The sequence below is a fragment of the Microchirus variegatus genome (genome assembly GCF_963457635.1).
Source record: "Microchirus variegatus genome assembly, chromosome: 18".
In the NCBI taxonomy this organism is placed as follows: domain Eukaryota; kingdom Metazoa; phylum Chordata; class Actinopteri; order Pleuronectiformes; family Soleidae; genus Microchirus; species Microchirus variegatus.
Genome location: NC_139819.1, coordinates 5,761,663 through 5,784,500, shown reverse-complemented (window position 1 = coordinate 5,784,500; position 22,838 = coordinate 5,761,663). Strand labels below are relative to the sequence as shown.

The following is a 22,838-nucleotide window of genomic DNA, read 5'->3' as shown; positions in this document are numbered from 1 at the left end:
GGTTACATTTTTAGAGCATTTTTATTTATTTGAACTTTTTATTAGCCCTTAGCTTTATGTCAGCGTGGCCCTCTGGAATACCTAAACGTAACTATATATAACACTGCCTAAACTTAACTATATATAACACTACCTAACCTTAACCAGTTCCTCAGCGATGAGGTTCTGCCTCATTAGGAACAGGCTTTGGTCTTGATGAGGACATGTAGACAGAAAAGGTCACAATTAGTGTAAACACAATGAATGAGTAAATGAATAAATGGTAATAAAAAAATTGAAGGACGTCTCCAATCTCACATGTGCTTGTGACTTCCTTTCTTCACTTTCGAAGAAGCAGGAGCGTCGTGATTCCGTGTAATGTCATGACGTCTCCGTCACGGCTGACACGTGTGTTAACAACAGAGTGGCTGTTAGTTTAATTAGTTTCACCTCAGTCAGGGGGCAAAGTCAGACTGGAGTCTCTTAAAAGCATCATTAGCGCTGGGTTTTCTGTCCTGCAAACAAGTTAAACCTAAAAAAGAATATATTTATATGTGACCTCAACAACAAAATGCTAAAGGAATATCTGGACGAATATCAACCTCTGCTTATTAAAGAAGCTAAAGACAGAAAGCAGCCAAAGGTATGTGTGACGTTTCTGATAGAGAGCTGCTGTTTATGAATGAATGTTTGTGTTAATCTCTGCTTTACTTTGCAGCTTCCACGCACACAACTGTTACTGGCTGGCTGTGCTGCCTGTATAGGAGGAACCTTTCAGTATGGATACAATTTATCTACCATCAACGCGCCCACTGTGGTAATAACACTCTCCTATTCATGCACAGTGTTTTAGTTCACTGTTAGTTTAGTTTTAGTGAGGTTCGTATTACAAGGGATGGAACGTACCACTTTTTATGTCCGATAATGATGCTGATATTAAAAACCCGATACGGATATCATTCCATAAAATACAGTCATTTTAGACCATTTATGAACTTAACAACACGTTTTACGCCGAGTCATTGCAAATGCTCGGCGAGCATGTTTGAACAGCCCAAACATGACTCAGGTTTCCGTTTACATTTTTTACAGCATGCGATATCGAGGAGTTTTGGATCTTATCGGATTCTACATTATTTATCTGTCCGATATCCGATCCAGCGATTTTGACCAGTGTCGGACCGATATTGACCGATACCGATTCCCATCCCTAGTTAGTAGCCTACAGTGTTCCCTAGTTTACAATATAAATTGTGAAAATTTGTGCTCAGTATTATTACATCTATTTCTCCATCACCTGATTCCATGGTTCTCAAACTGTGGTACGTGTACCACCAGTGGTACGCAGGCTTCCTCTGGTGGTACTTGGAGGAGAACCAGAAATACTGTTATACCGTTCTGTTATTGGAGCTAAGGAATTTTGACCGACGATAAGTGGTGTTTTATTATTAATATGAATGTCCATAAATATATCTATTTAATACTTTAATGTGTGTGTGTGTTTCTGCTCTTACCTCCAGTATGTGCATCACTTCCTCAATGAGACCTGGAGGGAGCGTTACCAAGTCGACATCACTGAGAATGCTCTCACCCTGCTTTGGTCCACGATTGTGTCTATATTCACCTTTGGAGGACTCATAGGATCAACGATTGGTGGGGCGCTGTCTGTGAAGCTCGGAAGGTACGGATAAAAACGTTGACATGGTGGCAAAAATGATGTTGTTTTTTTTGTCTGTATTAAAGATGTAGGATTGTAATGTGGTTTGACCAGGAAAGGGACTCTGTTGGCCAATAACACATTTGCATTACTAGCTGCTCTGCTGATGGGTCTGAGTTACCCCACGGGAATGTTTGAATTACTCATTGTTGGACGTTTTCTCATTGGAATAAATGCAGGTAAAAAATCAACACATGTAGGCTTCAATGTCGTTAAAACAATGCATGTTCAGTATGTCTTTCAACTTGTTTTCTTTTCACAGGCATTGGCATTTGTGTTTTGCCCCTGTATTTGGGTGAAATAGCTCCAACTGCATTCCGTGGCACCATGGGAATGGGAACGGGTATTTTCATCACTGTTGGGATCTTGGCCGGACAAGTGATCGGCCTGAAGTAAAACCTCACCACGCAGAGTTTATTTAATATTTGTGATCATATCATATCCTTAGACATTTTTATTTTAAATTTAATTTACAGACAACTGCTGGGCTCAGAAGAGCACTGGCCCATTCTGCTCGCCACCACATGTATCCCGGCGGTGCTGCAGCTCCTGCTCCTGCCGTGGTTCCCGGAGAGCCCGTGTTACCTGCTCATTGACAAAGGAAATGACGAGGAGTGCAAGAAAGGTAAAATAACACTGCAACAGTTTTCAAAAGTGGTGAGATTTCACTGTTGGCATGCAAGGATTGATTCTGGGCACATGGCGTCATGGGTATGAATTCAAACATGTGATCTCATTCTTGTTTGATGTTTAAAGGAACTGATTTGAGGCTGAAAATCTTTTCTGTGTGTGTGTGTGTGTGTGTGTGTGTGTGTGTGTGTGTGTGTGTCATGTGCTCTCCTGTCTGCAGCCCTGAAGCAGCTGCATGGAGTTTCTCGCTGCGATGATGAACTGGAAGAAATCGAGAAGGAGAGGAACAATTTAACAGGTTTCGAGGCGAGCAAACCCTGGGATCTCCTCCTCGATCGCAGCATGCACTGGCAGCTTCTCACCGTCATGCTGCTCAACGCTGTGCAACAGCTGAACGGCATCAACGCCGTATGTACACTCGAACCTGTCAATCATAGTTCAAATAGGTGTATTTTAAAAAAGTAAAATTTCCGTGATTTCTTGTTCCTCTAGATTTACTTCTATGCAGATTATGTGTTCAGACAATCTGGGATTCCTGATGAGGAAATACCATATGTGACCATTGGCTCTGGTGCCTGTGAATGCATCACTGCTTTAACATGCGTAAGTACGAGTTTAGCATTATTTTAGCAAAGGATTCTTCACATTACACAACAGCTTGGAAAGTTATTGGTCTGAAATGGAACCAAAATAAGAGCATAAGAAACATAATACTGCATGTGTAACATGAAATAGCAGCTAGCAGCTTAAAAAACGGTCAATTATCAGGATAAAATTCCATGAAAGGTCAGAGTAAAAATCCAGACATATTTTTTGGTCTTGTGACATGCTGTGTGTCTCACACAGGGTTTGCTCATTGAGTCTCTGGGAAGAAAAGTGCTCATCGCAGGAGGATACGTACTGATGAGTATCTTCTGCATATTATTAACGCTGACACTGTCATTTCAGGTAGTTATTCCCACATTAGGTAAAGACTGTGTCACTGGTTTGTGTTTACATTTAATTTGAGTGTTTTTCCTCGCCGTCAGGATTCCAGCCCGATTTATCCATACTTGAGCATGGTGTTCATTTTTGCTTTTATCCTGAGTTTTGGGTTAGGACCAGGTATTTGACCTCCTTTTATTCCCTCTTTGACAGATCCTGTTGCAGAATGATTAGTTACTAACACCGATTTCCTCTGTGAAGGTGGTGTGACGAGCATCTTGACCACAGAATTATTCACGCAAACCTCACGCCCTGCAGCGTACATAATCACAGGGATAGTAAACTGGGCCAGCTTCTTCTTCATCAGCATGGTCTTTCCTTTTATTGTGGTAAGTGTCCAAAATGTTACTTTCTCTGTCTTAAATCTCTATATATATTTGTATATAATGTTGAGTTGTGCTCTTGCATTAGGCAACAACATTTCCAGCTCTCTTCAAATCCACAGAAAACCATATTTCATATTTCAAGGAAACTGTATCATTTAGTGGCTTCATCCGCTTTGCAGTGTCTGCTGTAGGGCTGTCACTTTTAGCCTTTTTAGCATTAGCATCTTTTTAAAAATGTAAAAGAAAAGCACCCCAATGCTTTAATTTTTTTTACATTTCCCATAAGGTTTTCATATATCACGGTTCCCTGACAGTCTGGGAAATAAGATTTATTCTCAATAAGATCATTTGCGCTCTCATCATCCTCCTCTTCCTCACATATACTTCATACACTGGTATAGTGAAATTAGATTAAGATGGAGCAAGAGATTAGAACTACTTGTTATTATTGAATTTATTATAATTTGGTCAAAATATCAAGCAAACACACGGGAACCAAAAGACAACAAATCCCATGATCCCACGCTGTTTCCTCACTAATCTCGGTCTTTTGTCGTTGTGTTGACTGAGAGAAACGACTCACTGTGTCGTCAAAACAAACAAGACAGACTGAAAACATGGATGTCTCTCTTCTCTTCGCACAGATTGGTCTGAAGCAGTACAGCTTCCTGGTCTTCTTGGTCGTCTGCTTCGCGGTGGCAATATACATTTACCTCGTTGTTCCCGAAACCAAGAACAAAAGCTTCCTTGAAATCCAGAATGACTTTAAGTCCTTCAACGACAGAAAGACCCACAACACTAATGGCGTTGGAGCGCCTGTGTTGTCGACGTCTACGGAAAAAGTGGCCCTTGACTCTGGAGTTTAACAAGTTTTTTTTTTTCTTTTTTTACCCCCTGTAAAGATGAAATTATTAAAAATCTCTCTGAACAAATGTCATGGAATTTGAGATTGTTATTTCCAAAATAACTAAAGGGTTCTTGCTATGAGTTGGTTTGCTTTGTTCTTTTATTTTTGCTTGAGTCGGCCTTGGTTTTGTTCATCAAATGAATTTTTACCCTTAATTACCCCTGCACTTGGGTCCTATATCACAACCTGTGATAGTTTGACTACACATGCTTATTTTATCAGGGATATTTTTTAACAAAAACAAACCCAAAAAAGGCAGATCATGAGCTGAATAAATATCTCCAGGCTCACGCTCCACAGACAATACTCACAGTCATACTTTTGTCAGGTTTTACTACGTCCGCGGGGGCTTGTTTGGATGTAAATCACACTCTTTGACCACACCTGCAACAGTTCTGTCACATGATGAGTGAGTTTCCTTTGAGCTCTGAGTGCAGATGACGCAGCGTTTGTTTTGATGCTCGCGTAGCTAAAACGGAACAGTTTGTTAGTGAGAAAAACAACATGCTAATTGTTTTTTTGTGGGGGTGAATTTTCACTTTAGTCTTAACTGGAGTAGATCAATAAATCTTTTGAACTCCTTGTCGCAACCTTCTAAAGTCCAGGAGGTACAGTACAGACGGAGATATAGAGTTAGATTAGATAGATGTATAGAGCTCTGCACCAAGTGCAGCGGTGAACAAAATGTGCATTGGTGAATAAAATGGGGAAAATTAAAACATTTAATTAAAATAAATAATTAAAAACAAGTCATGCAATCAGATGATTGGATACAAACACAAATAAATTATTTTATCAATTTATGTCAAATTAAAAAAAAAAATCACTGTACATGCTGCGCCTCTAAATACACTTCTGTGGTATGATTGTATGTATAATGACCTAATATTTATATAGTCGCCCAGATATTTTAAACCTTTTTTTAAATTAACTTATTTATTAACAGAGGGTATACTTTTATTTGACATTAGTTTGCAGAATTCTTTCTTTCCTGTTTTATTTGTACTTCCTTGTGTCTGTCTTGTCCCTGCTTATTGTTGTTGTTGTTGTTGTTTTGAACTGCACTTTCTGACTTTGTCCCTCTTTTCTGTCCACATCCATGTCCAGAGGGACAGAACACAGCTACAGTATGTGCCTGAAGGAGTTAATGAGACCTCCTCTCTGAGCTGCTGGGGTCATATGCTTACAATGGGGCTGCTATTATATAATAAGCGCTTTCGACTGTGGAAAACATCCATTAGGCATGCTTTACTCAAACACTGTGCACCAAGAATGAATTTCACGGAGGAAACTGCGACAAAGAAAGACGTGAGTTATATAATTCAGCATCACATTTACGTTTTTCTTATCAACTAAGACATGACAGATCATTATGGTTTATTTATTTGGACTTCGGTCATGCAGTTTGGAGTAAAAAAAGGCAGTAAAATACTAATGTTATGCCCTGATGAGATAATATTAGAGCAGGTGCTATGAGTGTGAGGGATTTATTTATTTATTTATTACTTATGTTTTTGTTCTATTATTCTGTGGTTGTGATTTTTTTTCATTCATAATGATTATGTGCACACGAGGCATTGTAGTAAAGATCATTAGCGCCACATGTAAATAAATGCAGCAAATGCTGTTCTTTGGGGACAGACACTGAATAATATTAATATTACTCATTTGTTTCCACTAACAACAGAAAACACAGATTTACATGTTCCACTTTTGACATAGGAAATCGTATTGCAGTCAATAAAGCCCCCCCCGAAAAAATGAGATGCGTCTAATCAAGACGCAAATTGAGCCCAATGGGCTGCTATCGCGAGAGTCCCGCGACTCGCGAGAGTTGGACAAAAAGGCAAAAAGGGGGGAAAAAAGGGTTCACACTAACCTCCCCCTTTTCTACAGCCTCTCTCCCCGCAATGAAGGTCGGTTTGTTTTTCCTTTTGGTCGCATGAGACATAACTGGGTGACGCCTGTCACCTACGTCATAACTTACCGCTTATTTAAATAGTGGCACCGGCCATTAATTAATGTAATACGTCGTTTGAACCGCCGGGTTGAGTTGGGGTTACAAAACCGCACCCAGGTGGTGTTGACACGCTAATGGCGCGTTGCCACTAGCTCCACTCGCCTCGGCACGGCATACACGGTTATATTTTTTTGCGTTCCCACTCGTGATAGTACCTGGTACCTGGTACTTTTTTTTTTTTAGTACCTGCTCTTGCGAGGTTCCAGCTATGCGTGACTTCGTCGGACTCCCGGCCACTGATTGGTCAGAGTGCCGAGCAAGACGTCCGAGACACCGGAATCAAGCCGAACAATGCCGAACTGTAGACCAGTTGAAAACACTTAACAATCCCAAAAAAAACGTGGTTTAATCTCCAAAAATTACCAGAGAAATATCTAAAATCTCAATGTTTTACATAGGAGTCCGGTGTGTGTTTAGCGACAGCAGCGCTGCTGAGCGCGACCAGCCCAGCGAGCGGCATCACAAACCCTGCACCGTTGTATTTCAGTCCAGTCTGACGCAGTCTACTGAACAAATAGTTTTAATTAACTGATTCTAGATGATTCAGTTACACTGAAAACAACCGCTTTACAAGTTACTCGACTGTATGTGTTTATAAAACAAAGTCACTGCACTTTCATGCAGCCGTGCGGCGATGGCTCCGCCCATGTTGAGTAGGTACTATTTTTGTAGCGGAAAAACCACCTAAACTGTGCCGAGGCGAGTCGAGACGAGCTGAGACCATACGTGGAAACGGGGCTTAAGTCACGGCATCACTACTAGAAATAATAACTATTTTTAAGAAAAGCTGTGACATTGATGATGTAGCCATTACAAAGCATGTTTACTATGCTCTTTTCTGGAAGAGGGGCTATTTCTGGTGAACCATGGGCAGCCTGTGTCCACTCTTCTCTCCTCCTACTTCCGTCTTCTGTCTTTCTTCAACCAAAGGTTCGACTCGGTTTGTTATTTTCGATTCGATGTTGTCATGGCGTAAACTGGGTCACAACAAACTCATGACGAATACAAAAGACATGGTAACTCTCCTTCTAATGTGCGTTCCATTCGTAGTTGGAACTCGTAATTTCCTGGGTCATGAGCCATTCCTTTACAGGGTTTTCCAACCAAAGTATCAAAGCAATCACTTCTATTTTTAAATTCTGTGAAATATTGTCATATGACGTAATATCATGATATACGTTTAAGCTCATATTGCCTGTTTTTTTCACTTGTCTGACCCCCAATGACCAGACTAGAGTCTAAATCATTAAATTTTAGAGCCCTGGTGTAGAGGTTGTTATCTTTAGATCTTTAGCTTTTCCCAAAATAAGACTTTCTGACATGATCAATGTGTGTGTGCCAGAAAAGGTCCTAAGGAGGTTACTACAGAAGCGTAACGATCATGTTTATGCAATATAATTATCACATTTAAATACAATATATGTATCACGTTTATACAATATAATTATCATGTTTTTACAATATACTTTTCATGCTTATACAATACAATTTCCACATTTATACAATATAATTTTCACGTTTATTATACAATATAGTATCACATTTATACAATACAATGATCATGTTTATACAATATTATTTTCACGCTTATACAATATAACTATCATGTTTTTACATAGTAATTATCACGTTCATACGACATAATTATCACGTGATACTGATCCAAATATTGATAAATATTGATAATTGATTAAATAAATAGTTAAATGGTTAAAAAAAAAGGGCAAATGAAAACAGTGTTTTCTTTTTTTCATTCTTGCATCCCTCCCTCTCAAAGAGTATTATGACTCTCCCTGAAATGCCGTGACATGTGGGTCGGTGTGGATTCTCCACACTCTGTGTGTGTGTGTGTGTGTGTGTGTGTGTGTGTGTGTGTGTGTGTGTGTGTGTGTGTGTGTGTGTGTGTGTGTGTGTGTGTGTGTGAGTGTGTGTGTGAGTGAGTGTGGGTGTTCCACCTCATTCAAACCCAGGACAAACTCAGCTTGGAGTAATTTAAGGCATTGTTAGTGTTCCGGCAAACAAGTCCACCCTAAAAAAAAGACAGAGACAAAATGCCAACGGAATATCTGGACGAATATGAACCTCTGCTTGTTAAAGATAGTACGCGGTGGCCAAAGGTATGCGTGGCTTTTTTTTTTCCGACACGGAGCTGCTGTTAATGAACGAATAGGAATGTTTATTTGTGTTGAACGGCTTTAATCTTTGTTTTTCTTTGCAGCTTCCGAGCATACGACTGTTGCTGGCTGGCTGTGCTGCCTGTATAGGAGGAACATTTCAGTATGGATACAATTTATCGATCATCAACGCACCCACTGTGGTAATAAGGCTCTCATATTCCTTTACTTTTACCTTTACCATGATGATATATGATGATGATATGATGATATATATATATATATATTAATGGTGATTTTTTTTGTGTGCTTTTACCTCCAGTATGTGCATCATTTCCTCAATGAGACCTGGAGGGAGCGTTACCAAGTCAACATCACTGAGAATGCTCTCACCCTGCTTTGGTCCGCGATTGTGGCTATATTCACCTTAGGAGGACTCATAGGAGCAACGATTGGTGGGGCGCTATCTGTGAAGCTCGGAAGGTACGGATAAAAAACGTTTAGATGGTGGCAAAAATTATGTTTTTTCCGCTGTATTAAAGATGTAGGATTGTAATGTGGTTTGACCAGGAAAGGGACTCTGTTGGCCAATAACACATTTGCATTACTAGCTGCTCTGCTGATGGGTCTGAGTTACCCCACGGGAATGTTTGAATTACTCATTGTTGGACGTCTTCTCATTGGAATACATTCAGGTAAATGATCAAACATTAAAACACCCAACATATTTAGTTAAAATGGTGCATGTTAAAGTTCATTTTGTTGTGTTTTATCGCATAGGTATTTGCCTTTGTGTTCAACCCCTGTATTTGGGTGAAATGGCACCAACTGCATTTCGTGGCACCATAGGAATGGGAACCTCGGTTTTCATCACCGGTGGAATCTTGACTGGACAAATAATGGGCCTCAAGTAAAAACCTCACCACTTTCACCTTGATTTGTGATCATATCGCTCAGAAATTTGTGTTGATCAGACATTTTTTTGGGATGATTTTTTTTTTACAGACAACTGCTGGGCTCAGAAGAGTACTGGCCCATTCTGCTCTCCACCACATGTATCCCGGCGATACTGCAGCTCCTGATCCTGCCTTGGTTCCCCGAGAGCCCACGCTATCTGCTCATTGACAAAGGAAATGACAAGAAATGCAAGAAAGGTACTTCAAAATTGTCCCATCTCAAAAGTGGTGTGCTTTTCTTGCTGGCATGCAAAGATAGATTTTTGGGCACATGACAGTGCACTTGAAGACTCCCTTTGTGTGGCATCACCCCAGGAACTGATTTGATGTTTATTTTAGTTTTTTAAAAACGGACCCCGGAGCCCAAATTTAGAAGAATGATAGATTACAATCTCCTCGTGTTTTCATGTGTGCTCTCCTTTCTGCAGCCCTGAAGAAACTGCATGGAGTTTCTCGCTGTGATGGTGAACTGGAAGAAATCGAGAAGGAGAGGAACAATTTAACAGGTTTCAAGGCCAAGAAACCCTGGGAGCTCCTTGCTGATCGCAGCATGCGCTGGCAGCTTCTCACCGTCATGCTGCTCAACGCTGCTCAACAGTTGAACGGCATCAATGCCGTATGTACAGTTGAACCTGTTCCGTCAATGACTGTGGTTAAAGATAGGTTGATTTTATTTCATTTATGTGTTTTTCCTGTTTTCATTTCCTCTAGATTTACTTCTATTCAAATTATGTGTTCAGACAATCTGGGATTCCTATTGATCAAATACCGTATGTGACCATTGGCACTGGTGCCTGTGAATGCATCACTGCTTTAACATGCGTAAGTATGAGTTTAGCATTGTTTTATTGAAAAGTGGTGTACACAACCTTTCCGATAAAATCTTCACCGTATACCAAAGTTTGGAAAGTTTGGAACAAAGGAGTCTTTTAAAAGAATCAACAAAATACTGTATGTGCAACAAGAAATAGCAGCTCACATTAAAAACTGATGATAGAATTCCATTAAAGGTCAGAGTGAAATACAGCAGACATATTTTTTAGTCTTGTGACATGCTGTGTGTCTCACACAGGGTTTGCTCATTGAGTCTCTGGGAAGAAAAGTGCTCATCACAGGAGGATACGTACTGATGAGTATCTGCTGCATATTATTAACGCTGACACTGTCATTTCAGGTAGTTAATCCCACAAATGAGGTCAAGTCTGTATGGTTTGTGTTAAAAATTAATTTGAGTGTTTTTCCTTGCCGTCAGGATTCCAGCCCGATTATTCCATACTTGAGCATGGTGTGCATTTTTGCTTTTATCCTGAGCTTTGGGTTAGGACCAGGTATTTGACCTCATTATTCCCTCAACTGAAGATTGTCTTTGACAGATTCTGTTGAAGAATGATTGCTACTAACACTGATTTCCTTTGTCTCTTCCTCTGTGAAGGTGGCGTGACGAACGTCTTGACCACTGAGCTATTCACGCAAACCTCACGGCCTGCAGCGTACATAATTACGGGCACAGTAAACTGGACCAGCTTCTTCTTCATCGGCATGGTCTTTCCTTTTATTGTGGTAAGTGTCCAAAATGGCTGACAATATGATGTCGTCATCAGACTGTTTCGAACAATTACAAGACTAATATTCTGTAGAGTTGCGCACTTACATTAGCAAAAACATTTCCAGCTCTCCTCATATTCATTAAAAAAAAATCTATTCAAGGACATTTTTATTGGCTTTTAATGGCTTAAAAAAAACGAAAACAGGGTGGCTTACCCACTAGCTAATCTTATAGAATCTGTCGCTAGCTAAAGCCCAATTTATACTCCTGCGTAAAGTGCTCTGCGTAGCTACGCAGAGTCCTCTGCGTCGACGCAGAACCTGTCGAAGAGCCTCTGCGTCGTCTCCGGGTGCACGGAATATTTTTTAAGTGTCCGTCACTCCGTCAAGGGACTACGGAGACGGCAAGAGCTGCGATTGGTCCTCAGGACAGGCCGAGCTAAGCTGCTCTGTGCCGGCTCTCAGTGCGCTCCGGGCGTCCTGACAGAGGCGGAGCTGATCCCCGCCGATAACGCCGCTGCCGAACTATAAATACGTCATATCTTAACACACACAGCACATGTTTAGACTCTAAATGTCCAATTTCTCGCCTCAAATTATCTTAAAACTGCGTTCCGTGACACAGAAAAGTGAGAAACGGCCACTTTTTCAACAACAACAGTCTTTCTCTCTCTTTCTTTCTCGGACGCCATTGCTCACTGTAGCCAGAAGCACAACAACCTTGCGCAGCGACCCCTACTGATCGGGCGGGAAATTGCAGCGAGTGTCCGTCACCACGACGCAGAAGTATAAACGCTCGAGGCGTCTCCGTGGTGACGCAGACGGATAACGCATACGCAGTCGGAGAAGTATAATGTGGCCTTAACGCTTTTCTATTATGCAGTTCTATCACTACTTAACACAACTCGACTCTACTTGGTTTGGTATCAGGCACGTTGCTTTCCATTATTTTTTTAGTACCTCGTCATTGGTTCGGTGTCGTCATAGCAGTGTGAAACTGCCACGGTGTCGTTTTATATCAGTTCGGCTAGCTCTGTCCAGCTAGCGCCGTTCAGCTAGCTTTCTCTGGATCCTCTCATCAGTAGACGGACCATGGTTCCAGTTACCAGATACTCTCTCACTAATGGAAAAGCAGAAAAAACAGAGTCGAGTCAAGCCGAGTAGTGCTAGAACTCTGTAATGGAAAAGCCCCATTACTCTTAGCTAGCAAAACGTCTCCTAAACAAAACAAAAACGACAACAATTCCTCAATAACAGAGGCAAGGAAGAGTCATGTAAAAGGTTTGGAAGTATTTATAGCATGTGTAAGTATGTACAATATGGTTCTTTGTAATGGACAAATCTGCAGACTCTGCAGCTGTTAGCTTAGCTGTTAGCTCCACCAGCTCCACTGGAGCTACAACAGCTAACAGTTGACAAAGTGACAGCCCTACTCTTCTATTACTTCTGGGGCAAACTGCTAGTTTTTCTATTTTATTGTGTGTTTTGTCACTAATCGATCACAGCGTCGTTTGCGTCCTGTTGCGTAAGTTCTCCCAGTAATGTGCAAACACGCGGGAACCAAAAAGGACAACAAATCCCATGATCCCACTCTGTTTCCTGATATCGTCAACTGGGCTTTTTGCTATTGTGTGAATTGAGAGACCCATAGTGGCAGAAATGCCATACTTTGTCTTTAAAATAAACAAAGCAATTCTTAAACATCTGGATGTTCTAAAGCAACACTATTTTTTTCTCTCTTCTATCTGCACAGATTGAACTGAATCAGTACAGCTTCCTGGTGTTCTTGGCCGTCTGCTCCACAGTGGCAACATACATTATCCTCGTTGTTCCCGAAACCAAGAACAAGACCTTCCTTGAAATCCAGAATGAGTTTAAGTCCTCCAGCAACAGAAATGCTTACAATGCTGTTAATAATGAAGTTTTGTCAACACCTATGTGAAATGAAAGCCCATGACTCAGGGGTTTAACAAGCTATTTTTTCAGTAAAGAACAAATTATCAAAAGCAATTTTTTAACAAATGGCTCTTGTCATCGAGTTTATAAACTGTTATATATATAGATTACAGATTATAGATAAGATTTTAATGTATAGTTTAGACCAGCCATTCCCAAATTTAAGAGTGTCAAGGCCCACTTTGATCCTCTGTGGTCCAAACCCAAACCATATACCCCATATCTAATCAACATATGAGATTTTACAGCAATTGAAATCTCAATTACAAAACTGAAACCATTTATTTTTAATGACCTTTGACCACCTGCAGTACCATCACGGCTAGCCTTTCACTATTTTCAGTCGGTGACCTTTGGCACAAAGGCTTTGCTGAAGTGGAGGAAAGCCTACACTTGAATATGTGAGTATTGGCAGAACCTGTAAGATTATTTGAAAAGAATATATAATCTGCTGTTGTAAAATTAACTAAATGTTCTCATCAGAATTTAAAGGTAATCGAAAATGACAGTTTTAATGATCTTGTCTATAAGAAACAGGTTTTCTTTCAGGATTAAACTAACTGAATAATTCATGTGATTGTACCACAACAACATAACTTCAGGCTGAGCAAAGGGGTGGAGCTGCATTCTTATAGCAACCCCAGTGAAAAGTATTTGCCTTCCAACTATAATAGGCTTAATGTGAAACTATGCATGGTAGATTTGATTTTCATATTCCACTGGAATTTTTTCATCAGTTGATAAAATGACTTCACTTGAATGACCTATATACACACTAACACACATACACACAAAAGAAAACTCTTAAAACCTTTGAGTAACTCCTGATTTTAATGATATGCTTCACTTAGCAAGAAGAAAAAGTAGCTTAAGGATTTGTTTTTGGAGAAATGAGTAAACATAGCTGGATTAACCCAGGCCACAGCTAAGCCGAGCGCTTCTGTTCAAAAGTCATTCCTCCCATTGTTCCAACAGATTTACTAAGAAATCAAACAATGTCTTGAATATTTAAGGAATTCTGCAACACAAAAATATGAGAGTAAGTTAAAATTAGATTAGAAAATGTCACTTTATTAACTAAACATTTTTATTCTGCATGATAAATGTACACTATTTTACATTATATGACTGAATTTTTAACATGGCATAAACACAGATCTTGTCGGGACCACTATTCCTAATTTCTTAGTTATATGGTTGAAGTTTAAGACTAAGATTTGAACTGTTGTTAGTCTCCGGGTTTGGAACAGCACTTACTGCAAATTGAAAGTCCATTACTATCATTTTAAGTGTAACGTTTTATGTATTTTTTCTACATTTCTGATTTTCTTGTTTTTTCCTAGTATTGTACAGGGTAGGCAAAACAAACCATGTGCTTCAGCCTATTCCTTTTTTGGTTATTGGCATATTTGTGTGAAAATATCTCATGTTATGTTTACTTTTTATATGCATGTAACTGAAATAAAGATATTCATTCATTCATATTTGGAAATTGAATTTGAAATTTGTCTTAAACTTTGTCAGTCTTTTCCATAACCTTTAGAGAATTATATTAATACAGCTGTGAGCATTTTCATTATTTTTCCCATTCAAAGATGTTCTTTCATACATACATTCAGTCAGTGTTCTCGGGGTTTTATTTTGAAAACCGGATGTCGATCACCAAGGCTTTTACCGTAAAAGCCTTGTAAGGAGGACGTTAAAATCTAATGTCAGACAGTTTGGCCACGGAGAAACCAGGGTCAGACAGTTTTATTTTGTTTATGCTGTGCAAATAAATGGAATTGAACGCAGCAGAATACTCTCTTTGTGTGTATGTACATTAGGACATGCTGTATATCCTGTTTCGTCGCCATTATCTTGTCCAGCAGATGGCGACAATGCGCCGACGAACAACAGACCAACTAATCACTAGAAGAAGAAGAAGACGGAAGCTCCTCCCACTTAACATGGCGACCTAGAGAGCATCCATGCTCGTTTGTTGACATCTATTTAAAAAGCTGTCCTTTATGCCTCTTTAAATCATTTATAACAACTATAAAAATGTCGAGACTCGTCGTCAAAAACCTTCCCAATGGGGTGAGTTTCCCGCTGTAATGTGAGCAGACATTTACGTTGAGTTTCGGGGTTATCTGGAGATATAACGCTAACTCTCTCTATGTGTGTGTGCGTGCAGATGAAGGAGGAGAGGTTCAAGTCGATGTTTGCTGCCTTTGGCACTGTGACAGACTGCTCACTAAAGTTCACCAAGGACGGCAAGTTCCGCAAGTTCGGCTTCGTGGGGTTTAAAGGCGAGGAGGAGGCGAACAGAGCCCTGAAGCATTTCCACAAGAGCTTCGTGGACACGTCCAGAGTCACTGTATGAAGCCACTGTTCTCCTGCCTGTGCTTGTCCATCATGTCAATGTTGTGTTTACATTTTGTCAAGTGGAGCTGATCTATTTGGCCCATTGAATTGTTGTTGTGGACAAAATAAGACATTTGAGAACATCTGTGGTTTTCCAGGTGGAGTTGTGCAAAGCCTTTGGAGACCCCACTAAAGCAAAACCCTGGAGTAAACACAGTCAAAGCGCAGGCCAGGACAAACCGTCTGCCCCTGCTGCTGACGCCGACAGTAAAAAGGTAAATCTGGAAGTCATAGAAGAAGTATCTGGAGGGAAATGGCTAAGAAAACGAATCCATACAACTTAGTTTTGGATAGCCACAGGATATGAATTCTGTAATTCTGCATCTTCAGAAAAATACTGTGACCTTTCATTTTGGTCCTCAGGGAAAGAAGAAAGAAAAGAAGAAAGAGAAAATCAGCAGCTCACTTGGAACTGTGAGTATATGTGTCATTAACTGTTATACTGTTAACTGTTATATCAAATCTGAATGTGGATAAGATTTGATAAGATTTGTCTCACATGATGAGGTGTAGTAATAATGTCTTACCCTTATTATAGATGACATTATATTTATCCCGTTTTGACACAGGTTAATTAGTGAGTATACATGTGTTTTAATCTATGCGTCTTCATGTTCTCGTTTCGTGTCAGCTGGAGGACGACCAGGGATTCAAGGAGTTTCTGTCGGTGCATCAAAATCGAAGCCAAGTACCGACGTGGGTGAACGACACCGTGCAGCAAACGGCCGATCGCGACAGCGCGCCGACAAAGACTCCGAGCAAGAAGACGAAGCCCGCGTCCGATGACTACCTCAACTTTGATTCAGGCGAGTCAGAGGACGAGGAGAAGGAGGACGAGGAAGAAGAACATGATGAAGATGAAGGTTGGTAAATGCTGGATTCTGCTTAATGAGACAAGCTGTGTTCCTATTACGATTATTGATCAGATGAATTTTAGATTTAAGTGGATAATTTAATTAAAAGGCTACAAATCAACTAAAACCAACTGACTGGACTAAACACGAGTGGCATGTTCTTGGTTTCAGGTGCCACTAAAGAGGCACTGAAGTCTGGCTTGTCAGACATGGAATACCTGCGCTTAAAGGTGGCAAAGACAGATGGCACCCTGGAGGAGGATGAAGAGATGGATAATGATGATGGTGAAGGTGGAGATGATGATGACGATGATGAAGAGCCTGGCTCTGTTCAGCATGCAGACAGCGCGTATGAGAGTGGCGACAGAGAAAACAGCTCCAAGACCAAAGTGTCGGCTTCTCCTGAGGAGGACGAGCAGAAAAAAGCCAAGAAAACTGCGCCACAGCAGGTGACTGCTCTGAAAAGATTTAACATGAAGCCATTTTTTTAATCACTCCATCGTAATAACGGTGTCAATTCACACCTTCATGTGTTTGCTGCAGATGGAGCCGACGACAGAATTCACAGTGAAGCTGAGAGGAGCGCCCTTCAATGTTAAAGAGGTGAAAGAACGCCCTGTGAAGTCGCTCTGCTTTGTGTTTATTTTATTAAGAGTTTTAATCTATGACGCAATGTTTTTTCTTAAAATAGCAACAAATACGAGAGTTCATGACCCCGCTGAAGCCAGCAGCCATCAGGATCGGGAAGAACGAGAGTGGAAATAGAACAGGTACAGCATGTTATTTAAAGCATTCGTCCTAAATTGACATGGGTCATTGAAAGTACTTTGTGCAAGAAATAAGTTAAGTTGATATTTAGCTAAATGTCTCCCTTGTTATGGCACCACTTACTGGTACATGCCCTGCATTGCTTGATGTATTTAGACTAGGCCTATGCGGAACAAATTAATTTGAGGGAATTAGTCCTGGAAAGTCTTTGAATTTGATGTTAACTATAATATAATAGGTCATGCTGTGTCCACAAACCAAAATTATTCTGTTTTAAGGAATTCTTTCTTATATTTAGCAAAAAAACAAGAAAATATTCACATTTAAGAAGCTGAAAATGCAGGTGTCTTCTGTGTCTGTCTCAGGTTATGTCTACGTCGACCTACACTCCCAAGAACAGGTGGAAAAGGCTTTGAAGAAGAATAAAGACTACATAGGTAAAATCAAATATTATGTATTTTTTCCTATTTCTGGTGGTATGAATGTTATTGCTAACCAAGATGTCGGTAAATTAAAGTTCCTCTTAACTGCTGTGTGCATTCACAACATCATCTACCTTTTAAAGCTGGAGTGCAGACATTTTAGATACAAATAAATGTCTTTTACGTTCAAACAACTGTCAAATAAATTAAAACATTGAGCTTAATCCCAGACAAAAGTATATCATAATTTTGTCTCTGTGGTTTTTAGGTGGTCGATATATCGAAGTCTTCAGTGTCGACGCCAATCACGGCAAGGGCAAGAGAGACAGGAAGGAGAAAGAAATTGACAGAAATTTCACCAGGACGCTGAAGGACGACGAGGAGGAGGAAGATGTCGCAGAGTCGGGTCGACTCTTCGTCAGAAACCTGCCCTACTCCTGCACCGAGGAAGAGCTCAAAGAGCTGTTTGCTAAACACGGTAAATAGTGAAAAATACACTAACTGAATGTAAATCCTCTCTTGTCTGACTCTATTTTAAAACATCTTTACAGGTCCTTTATGTGAAGTCCTCTTCCCTATCGACAATCTAACAAAAAGACCTAAAGGCTTCGCTTTCATAACCTACATGATTCCAGAGAATGCAGTGACGGCCTTGGCTCAGTTGGACGGTCACATATTTCAGGTATTTGATCTCTGAGTGATGTTTGAAACGTCTCTCCACCACAGAACATGTGTATACATTACTCTCTCTCTTTCATGCCTTCAGGGCCGAATGCTTCACCTGCTTCCCTCCACGCTGAAGAAGGAAAAGACTGAATCCTCTGATGCTGGTGGCCCTGGCTCTTCGACTTACAAACGACAAAAAGATGCAAAGAATAAAGCTTCAAGTTCCAGGTAGGCCGGGCGTGATCGTGCACGACCCCGCTGATCCTCTGCTTCTCTGTGACCTTCTGTAAATCTGCTTCTTATTCTCTTTCCCAGTTCGCACAACTGGAACACTCTGTTTGTGGGCACGAGTGCAGTGGCAGATGCCATTGCTGAAAAGTACAACACCACCAAAAGCCAAGTTCTGGACCATGTGAGTGACGCTACCTCTTGTTTTTCTTTTTCACTTTCTAGATGCAGCATATATTTCTCATATCGGTTTGTTTCAAAACGCCTGATAACGATGTTCAAACTACTCAAATTCAACTACCTCACCGCATGTGTTCTATTTTAATTAATTATTTTTCTCTGATGTTTTATTTATTTATGGATGGATGGATGGATGGATGTTTTATTTATTCATAAAAGTAAGCCATACCAAACCAAAGTGCAAGTCTCGGCCAATGGTCATAATTTCTGTTTCTGGCTTTGTTATTTGTGCATTCAGTGTCTTTATAATTCTTGCTCTCTTGCTCCCTCTCCAGGAATCCAAAGGAAGTGTAGCGGTGAGAATGGCTCTGGGAGAGACGCAAATCGTCCAGGAGACTCGGCAGTTCCTTCTTGATAATGGCATCAGTCTGGATTCCTTTAGTCAGGTAGGTGGTGTGCAGAGAAATCTACACAGTAGTTGGGTTTCTATTACCCCATTACCTCATCGCAAGGTTGACATGACCAGTTCACTTCAGACAAGATGGCGCAGTATGTGTGGACAGAGTTCATCCGCTGCCTTCTGATAAAAACAATCGTAGCAGTCTCACCCAATTGAGATAACTGTTCTAAAACCATGGGAAATGCAGAATGCTTTCGGCTATCTTCCTCAAAGTGGAGTCTTTCAGGAGGAGGTTTTACAAGAAAAATGGGATCTCATGAGACTAGACTTAAGGCTTATATGCAAAACACCCTTCAAGTACACCTGCAAGTAGCAGTTGTACTTGGGCAAAATTGTACTTGTAAAATTTGTTTCATGTACACGAGATCCTACATTTCTGACACTTTCAGAGAATGTGCTATCTGTGGTGGCAAGATTGGCTGTCTTTTAACCTTTCTCACAGTTTAAATCGCCCCTTTAGGAGCCACGTTCAAACATATCGGCACAATCGTTTCATGTTTATAATGTGTACCGGGCTTAATGGTGGCTAAGATTCGTGCTGCTTGTGTCTGTGCTGTGGTGTGTGAACTGTGCAGGCGGCAGCAGAGAGGAGCACGTCTGTGATCCTGGTGAAGAACCTTCCGTCTGGAGTGACAGTGGCAGAACTGGAGGAGCTCTTCTCGCCTCACGGCTCTCTGGGTCGGGTTCTGCTGCCGCCGTCGGGACTCACTGGCGTCATCGAGTTCCTGGAGCCGACCGAAGCAAAACGAGCCTTCACGAAGCTGGCCTACAGCAAGGTGTGTGTCACATTTCATCTGTGTAACCTCTGTCTGTGTTGACTGAGGTTCACTAAAGTCATTTTTTAAATGATTTATCTCCCACAGTTCCAACATGTGCCGCTGTATTTAGAGTGGGCACCTGTCGGGGTCTTTGTCACAGCCAAACCAGCCCCAGGTAAAATCCACTCATACACTTGACTATCTTTTCTTTTCTTAGGTTTTACATTGAGACATAAAGGAGATCAAATAAGTAACATAAATAATATATTTATTGTATTTGTCTACCAAGTATTAGTCAAAGAGGACGCAGTGAAAGACGATAAGAAGCAGGAAGAGGAGGAGGAAGAAGAGGAGGAAGAGGAGGAGGAATCTGCTCCAGGCTCCACACTTTTCATCAAGAATCTTAATTTCAGCACAACAGAGGAGAAGCTACATGAGGTCAAGTACAACTCTATGCTATTATTATTTCTCGTGTCTAAGTAGTAGTAGTATCAGATAATATAGACAAATGATGTTCTGACTATTCTCCACAATTAAATTATAAAAAGAAACCAACAAATTTGGACTGCCAAAGTTTGTTTTGTTGACTTTTGGTAACCTTTTAGTTTGTTTAAAGATACTTTAAAAGATTAGTTTGCTCTTAATAAATCCGCCAACATCAATAAGGTATTAAATACCATTTCTTTCCTTTCATGGTTTATAGAAAAACAGCCAAAATGAATCAATTTGTATTGAATTTCATGCATCTCAATATTCTTTTCACTAAACCAAGCTTGCATGGCTCGCCAAAATAAAATCAAAACTCTTGATCTTGTGATTCTGTCCCTGATATAACTCTCTGTTATACTGTATTTAATAAAGGTTAACTCACAGACTAAATTAAATGTTGTTTTCTTCATTTGTTGTAGACATTCTCAAAATGTGGCAAAGTCAAATCCTGCACCATCTCCAAGAAGAAAGATAAAGCTGGTATGAAACATTAGAATGATAGTTTGGAGTCTCACAGCATTTATCTGAACACGTATTACTATCTTTAAAGAGAATATCTGCCTCTGTGTGTGTTTCTTGTGTGTTCTCGTGTCTTGTGAGTGAACTGCCCTGTGTTTTGTGTTTTGACTCCCAGGAAAGACTCTCTCCATGGGCTATGGCTTTGTCCAGTATCAGGTGGCAGAGGCGGCACAGAAAGCCCTGAGGCAGCTACAGGTACCAGCGGCCTTTGCTCAGTGAACAACCTCTTACATCCTGTATCCACAATGTTATTCTTAGTCAAAGTCTCTCTCTTTCTCCAGCACTGCAGTGTGGATGATCACCAGTTGGAGTTGAAGATTTCAGAGAGAGCTACAAGGTAAGATTTAATTCTTCTTTCAGCTTCTCCCTTTAGTCCTCTCCCTCGTATCCTCTTCTGTTACACCAACTATCCTTATGTCCTCCTTCACAACGTCCATGAGCCTTCTCTGTGGTCTGCTTCTTTTCCTCCTGCTCGGCAGCTCCATCTTCAACATCCTTTGTCCGATATAAATCACTGTCCCTCCTCTGCATGTGACCAAACCATCTCAACCTCTTACTTTATCTCTAACTGTTCAACCTGAGCTGTAAAGCACATAAAAACAAAGACAGTGTGGAAATATGAGTGTTATTCACAGTCTTGTACAAGCCAGAATTGTCTGCATCAGCATCAGGTATCTCCTGTTGGTGATTTTGGCACTAAAATTAAAACTACTAGCTAAATTGTACATGTTAATGGCATTTTTTTTTAAGTGTAATGTTGACTGCGAGGGGTTCGTGAGTCATATTAAGCCTTGTCACTGTGTACAGGACTACGGAGATGACACGTAAGAAGAAGCAAGCAGAGAAGAAACAGACGGGAACGAAGATCCTTGTGCGCAACGTCGCTTTCCAAGCCACTGTCCGGGAAGTCCGAGAACTCTTCTGGTAAGGGTCGCATACATTTCAAAATTCTCTCTTTTTGTTTGTTTTCTATTATTGTTGTAATTTCTTCCCTTCTGTCCCTACAGTACATTTGGTGAGCTGAAGACAGTTCGACTTCCAAAGAAAGCTGCCGGTTCAGGGAATCACAGAGGCTTTGGCTTTGTTGATTTTCTTACCAAACAGGATGCTAAGGTTTGTGTGTGGTAGTGTGAGATAAGCCTGAAGATGCCATATTTGGAGAATACAGAGTCCTCCAATGCTGGAAAGTATTCATCTGTGATCATAAATCTTTGCTTTCTCCATAAATAGAAAGCATTTGCTGCACTGTGCCACAGCACCCATCTGTACGGGAGGCGTCTCGTGCTGGAGTGGGCCGACGCTGAGGACACAGTGGAGACACTGAGGCGGAAAACAGCTGAACATTTTCATGGTACTTTGGCCAAACAAAAACAGACAATAATAGTGTGATCCCTGAAAAGTTTTACTTGATATATATATATATACTGATTGATTTCTAATTGTTTTTCTTGGTTTCAGTGGCATCAGTTAAGAAGAGAAAGACAGAGGTTTTGGAGGGAATTATGGAATCGATGGAAACTGACGAAGCTGTGGAAGACTGAGGTCGTGACACGATCCTGACCAATGCTTCTGTGTCTCTCTATGAATAAGACTGTGAAAACAAAATGAGGAAAAATATGATTAAGCTGGTCAAACAAAAATCCTCTGTATTTCTTACAGTACATAAGTTTTGTATAGAGTAATGCGTCACAATGTAATAAGACGGATGTCAAATTTTTTATAAAGTTTTATTTCATGAGGAAAAGCATTTGATGATATGATTTGTGTTGTTGATTTAACGGTAAATCTGTAGCAAAATGACGCTATTCAGAGTCGGGCTACAACAGTTATTAGATTAATTGATTATGAATCGATTAATAAATTAATCGGCAACTATTTTTCAGACAATCTTATTTTTTATTTTTATTTTTTTAGCTTAAATGTGAGATTTTCTGACATCATATGGACCAAACAA

The 22,838-nt window shown here is 40.4% G+C and overlaps 2 protein-coding genes across 2 annotated transcripts; both read left to right on the top strand.

Moving 5' to 3' along the window:
• Positions 1-550: 550 nt before the first annotated feature.
• Positions 551-13,360, top strand: LOC310940193 (uncharacterized protein; the record flags this gene model as incomplete). Its single annotated transcript, XM_083905124.1, has 27 exons — positions 551-622; positions 698-796; positions 1,500-1,660; positions 1,751-1,875; positions 1,959-2,088; positions 2,173-2,321; positions 2,547-2,734; positions 2,819-2,929; positions 3,173-3,274; positions 3,355-3,430; positions 3,512-3,639; positions 4,281-4,465; positions 5,144-5,151; positions 6,747-6,864; positions 6,981-7,054; positions 8,604-8,680; positions 8,782-8,880; positions 9,000-9,160; positions 9,248-9,372; positions 9,458-9,587; positions 9,683-9,831; positions 10,062-10,249; positions 10,345-10,455; positions 10,706-10,807; positions 10,886-10,961; positions 11,066-11,193; positions 12,932-13,360. The coding sequence occupies 27 exons, from the start codon at positions 551-553 to the stop codon at positions 13,118-13,120; spliced, it is 3,261 nt and encodes a 1,086-aa protein (XP_083761250.1). The 3' UTR covers positions 13,121-13,360.
• A 1,741-nt stretch (positions 13,361-15,101) lies between these two features.
• On the top strand, positions 15,102-22,631 carry rbm19 (RNA binding motif protein 19). The gene is made up of 24 exons (XM_083905321.1): positions 15,102-15,213; positions 15,311-15,493; positions 15,639-15,755; positions 15,904-15,954; positions 16,172-16,403; positions 16,566-16,843; positions 16,938-16,997; positions 17,086-17,164; positions 17,528-17,599; positions 17,853-18,062; positions 18,136-18,266; positions 18,351-18,478; positions 18,566-18,662; positions 18,994-19,104; positions 19,694-19,894; positions 19,982-20,051; positions 20,166-20,314; positions 20,785-20,845; positions 21,000-21,079; positions 21,166-21,221; positions 21,692-21,808; positions 21,892-21,997; positions 22,115-22,235; positions 22,343-22,631. The coding sequence occupies exons 1-24, from the start codon at positions 15,178-15,180 to the stop codon at positions 22,423-22,425; spliced, it is 2,829 nt and encodes a 942-aa protein (XP_083761447.1). The 5' UTR covers positions 15,102-15,177; the 3' UTR covers positions 22,426-22,631.
• Positions 22,632-22,838: the final 207 nt, after the last annotated feature.

Excerpts from the sequence above, each read along its gene's own strand:
- rbm19 (XM_083905321.1), top strand. The coding sequence starts at position 15,178 with ATGTCGAGACTCGTCGTCAAAAACCTTCCCAATGGG. Across the intron at positions 17,600-17,852 it reads GAAGAATAAAGACTACATAG|GTGGTCGATATATCGAAGTC; the intron begins GTAAAATCAAAT and ends TGTGGTTTTTAG. Across the intron at positions 18,479-18,565 it reads AATAAAGCTTCAAGTTCCAG|TTCGCACAACTGGAACACTC; the intron begins GTAGGCCGGGCG and ends TCTCTTTCCCAG.